This window comes from Hydra vulgaris, chromosome 11 (genome assembly GCF_038396675.1).
Source record: "Hydra vulgaris chromosome 11, alternate assembly HydraT2T_AEP".
Taxonomy (NCBI): Eukaryota; Metazoa; Cnidaria; class Hydrozoa; order Anthoathecata; family Hydridae; genus Hydra; species Hydra vulgaris.
The window spans coordinates 30,500,001-30,505,000 of NC_088930.1; the positions used below are offsets into that span (position 1 = coordinate 30,500,001).

The 5,000-nt window shown below is 25.4% G+C and overlaps 1 protein-coding gene across 3 annotated transcripts in view; it reads right to left on the reverse strand.

The window, feature by feature from the left end:
- LOC100209576 (WAS/WASL-interacting protein family member 1) overlaps positions 1 to 5,000 on the reverse strand; it is a 46,889-nt gene that overhangs the window by 24,093 nt on the left and 17,796 nt on the right. For all 3 annotated transcript variants that reach the window (XM_065810728.1, XM_065810730.1, XM_065810729.1), the window contains exon 3: positions 395 to 541. In XM_065810728.1, coding sequence (XP_065666800.1) covers positions 395 to 541 — 147 coding nt within the window. The remainder of the gene's footprint in view (positions 1 to 394; positions 542 to 5,000) is intronic.

Sequence of the window (5,000 nt, forward strand, 5' to 3'; positions counted from 1 at the left end):
AGATCAAAACGACAAGTCATGTGTTGTTATTACCTAGGTAGTGATCTGGAATCAATTTTTTATTTCAATATAATTGATATTTGATTGGTATATTAAATAACAATATAGTTAATAAAATCATGTAAGTTTTAAATATAAACAAAATGTGAATTATATTAAAATTTCAAAATTAAACATTAGTACAGAATTCTAGGAAATCAAGATTCCTTCCATGTTTTTATTCAAGAAAATCTTTTGATAAAAATAGTGTAATGACAAGGAAAAAAAATCAACGTATATTAAATTCACATTCAGTTAATTTAACTTTCAAGTTATAGTTTATTAAACTCCTAATGAAATTTTTTAAAACCATTTCTATATGTAAACATTTAACTTTAAATTATTTTATGCATACCTCCACCACCAGGTTTCCCTTTGTCAGCAGCAGGGCGAAGTTTCGGCATTCCACCAGCAAACATTCCGGACATGGGAGGACCACATGAGCCTGCTTCCTTTACGCCATGTGATGATTCGTTTCCACCAGAAGGGCCATTATTCACCTCTAAAATTAAATGATGATCTTTACTTCAAAACTTTTCTATATGTGCAATATAACATTATTACATGTATATAACATAGCATTATTACTATCTCTATGTATATTATTGCCGAACTTAATAATTTTAATAGTAGTAGTAGTAGTAGTAGTAGTAGTAGTAGTAGTAGTAGTAGTAGTAGTAGTAGTAGTAGTAGTAGTAGTAGTAGTAGTAGTAGTAGTAGTAGTAGTAATAGTGTGCCTTGGAGTGTGTTTGACACGAAACCCTTGTTAGCCATTGCAACTGAGGTATTGGCGAAAAAGAGTCGCAGCTTTGCTTTATAAGAAAACGCAAGCGAATGTGAAACTTATATCATACATATGTAAACTTCATATTATGTAATGTTAAAACATACTTAAACATATATCAAGTTTTACAGTTTGACTTTCACTTAAAAACTGAATTGCACCAATCTATTTTATCGAAATATTTAGTAACAGAAAATAAAATTGTTTATAGCTAACGACAAATTTTTTTTTTGCATACAAAGTTATTAAACAAAACGTAAAAAAAAAACCATTAAAGAAATTTATATAATAAAAACTTTTGTTTGTCATCATGAGAGCATAATAATATTTATACAACTTTTAATTGTAATAAAAAAAATTCACTTAAACTTCTATTTAATAATAAAGAATAAATGAATAATAATAAAAAAAAGTTAGATTTTATTTTATATTATCTTTATTTTATATTATGATATTTTGTTTTTATTTTATTGTAATGCTTAATTTTTTCACTTGAAAAATGCTAATATTTCAAACTTGAGGCAAAGATCTAATAATATAATTTAATTCTAATAAAAATATGATTTAATTTAAAACTAATTTAACAAAAATATATAATTTTATTCTGATAAAAAAATATATATAATTTAATTTTGATTGAAAAAATATATTTAAGTTTAATAAAATTAAATTTAATGATTGAGTTTAAATTAACTCTCAATTTTATTTAAAAATATTACTATATTTTGTTAAAATTTAAATTTTATTTTTTCTAAGAAAAAAATTAGCTCATTTTTCTTGCAATTGTTTTTTCAATTTTCATAAACATTTTTTTTTTTTACTAAAAATTAAAATTCCTTGTAAACGTGTTCCAAGCCTTCCATCAAAAATTTGCACAAAACATAAGTTAAACTTTTTTTTATAATTTTTAAGCGCAGCGAATATTTAAAAAAAAATGATTTATACAGCAATACAATTTTAATAAATGGTATTTGAAAAAATCAACTCTAATAGTGGTTGCTTGCAGCCTTGTTGAAAGCGAAAATATTATATATATATATATATATATATATATATATATATATATATATATATATATATATATATATATATATATATATATATATATATATATATGTATATATATATATATGTGTATGTATGTATATATATATATATATATATATATATATATAAATAAATATATATATGTGTGTGTGTGTGTGCGTGCGTGCGTGTGTGTGTGTGTGTGTGAAGAGCTATTTTCAAAACGCGTTAAGGGGACATTTTTGAAAAAATTGCGTTAACTGCCCATTATTATATATATAAAAAAAATACTTTTAAATCATGTTAGCAACTATTTTCAAAGACTTCAATATTTTTATTTATTTAAAAAATAATTTTAAAAAAATAATTTTATTTTCAAAACGCGGCATAATTTTTTTAATTTATTTTTTTGACCAATCGTAATGTATAGAAAGATAATTTTGCGCAAGCACAATAAACAACTCAAAGTAAAACTTGAATATGGCAGACTATGATTGTTTGGATGAAAGTGTTGTTTTAGCATTGAAGTCTCAAAAAAGAAAAAAGCAATGCTCAGCAAAAGAAATGAGAAAGTTATTTCGACATTCAAGTGGAGGAAAAATTCCTTCTATATCGTGTAATCACATTGCAGGCTTTTGCAAGGTGACTTTAATTTTATGGAGCTTATTGTTATAAGATTATGTTATAATAATCTTTAAATTATGACAAATTTATTTCAGGCTCGAGATATTACACCAGATAATTTGTTTAAATATCATTCAGAATTCTATTGTAATACCAACAAAGTGTCACAGGATGCTTCTATACTATCAATGCTTAACATAGTATTAAAAGAGCTAAAGTGAAAAATAAAGAGCAAAAAAAGTTAAGAACTATGAGCATTGAGTACTTTTTATGCATTGAAGGATACACACTACGAGTTTACCAAGTTTCATTTTGTTCAGTATTGTGTAAGTTTACAATTACTTTACTTTTAATTCAGAATAATTTGCATAAGTTATATATGTATACTTGTTGAAAAAAAATTTTATTGACAAAAGTCAATATTTTATTTATTTATATCATCTAGCCATAAATCCTGATAGAGTTATACGAATTGCAAGACACTGGTATGATTACTTTACTTTTAATTCAGAATAATTTGCATAAGTTATATATGTATACTTGTTGAAAAAATATTTTATTGACAAAAGTCATTTTTTTATTTATTTATATCATCTAGCCATAAATCCTGATAGAGTTGTACGAATTGCAAGACACTGGTATGAGAATGGAACAACCAGACCTGAAAATAGAGATGGAGACAGGAAGAAAGCAGTTTTTTCTAAAATGAAAGAAGTTATTAAAAATCATATTCAGACTTTTAAATGCAGAGCAAGTCATTATGGAAGAAAAGGTGCTCCTGGATGTAAATTTTTGCTCTTTGATTTGAATGTAAACGCATGTACCAACTTTTTTTGGACAAAAATAGTACAACTATTGCTCAAAATATGGGCTACCATTATTATTATGAGATATTTATAAACCATTACAATTTAGCATTTGGATACCCAGCAACAGACACATGTTCTACATGTCAATTGATTAAGTTGTCTATGAAAAACCAAAATATTACTGATGACCAAAAGAAAAGAAAAACTGCACTTTTCATTCTTCAGAAGGAAAGCAAGAAAATTTTACAGTTTGCTTAATGTTTACCACCCAAATGAGATGACTTTCTGCTTTGACATGATGGAGAATCTTGTACTACCAAAATTATCAATAGGAGAAGCTTACTATTCTCGGCAGCTATATTTATATGTTCTAGGTATTGTTATTCATAGGGGTATTAAGTCTCAGTCTGTTAACGAAATTTTTTTTTTACATGGGTGGAGTGTGAGAATCGAAAAGATTCAAATATGATCTGTTTAGTCGTACAAAATATATTGAAAAATGGATAAGTGTTCAGATGTTTCATCACTTCTGCTGTTTTCTGATTCATGCTATGGGCAGAATAAAAACATAAATATGGCATCTATGCTTCTTGCTCTAAGAAAGCAATGTTTCAAGAAACTGCATATTACACATACGTTTCCAGACGTGGGCAGACATTTTTATTGCATGTAAGTGACACACACACAGATATATATATATCTGTGTGTGTGTCACTTACATGCAATAAAAATGTTACATAATATATTGTTTTTAAAATAAATTTATAACTCATTGTTAAATCTTTTTAAAAAGCAGGAGAGATCTGGATTTTGTATAGTTAAACCACTTCTTTTGAATAATTTTCATGCAGATTTTAAATTGCATAAATTTTTTTATTCAAAATAAATATTTAGTCATCTACCTAATTTTTATAAAACTGATACTTTTGATAAAACAACTAATGGTTAAATAAAATAAAGTCATTATTATTAATAATGATAAGTCAATTAAAACTACTATATTAATCAGGGTTGGCATTAAAATCCCCGCCCAATAAAACCCAAAAAAACAAGCCTAAAAAAACCCAATAAAACCTGTGTAATCTGGGTTTTATTAAAGATATTTTATAAGTTTATGAACTATTATAACCAACTTTAAGATTATAACTATAATATTATTAACTAAAATAATTATCCACTATTATTATTAACTAAATTATTATTAACTATTATTATTAATTATTATAACCAACAATAACAGCTATCAGAGCAGGTTTACTAATATTTGAATCATTATTTGGAAATACATTATTACAATTTTATTCGAATATTTTTATCCATTAAGATTTATTTATCTTTTATGTTATTCACCTCCCAAGGTGAATTTAAATGAGTAGTAATGACCAGAGAAGCCCACTACAGTCGAGGAAGCTACCTTATTGTGGTTACAACCCTATCTCAACTCTTTAACTCCTAAACACGAATCCTTATAAACAAGGCCGCTGTGCAGAGAAACAAGTTTGTTCATTTGAATTTCAAGTTCCAAGTTTAATTGAAACTTCAGTTACTACCTCCCATTCTCTAGCCTTCTTTTTCCCATTTCTCATTGACATTTTTAATTACATAGAATGATATTTTTAAATTTAAAGTAGAAAATGAAAGTTTTTGTTTTTTTGTTTGATATTGAAATTTTCAATATCATTAAACAAAAAAACAAAAACTTTTTTACAGAGACAAAA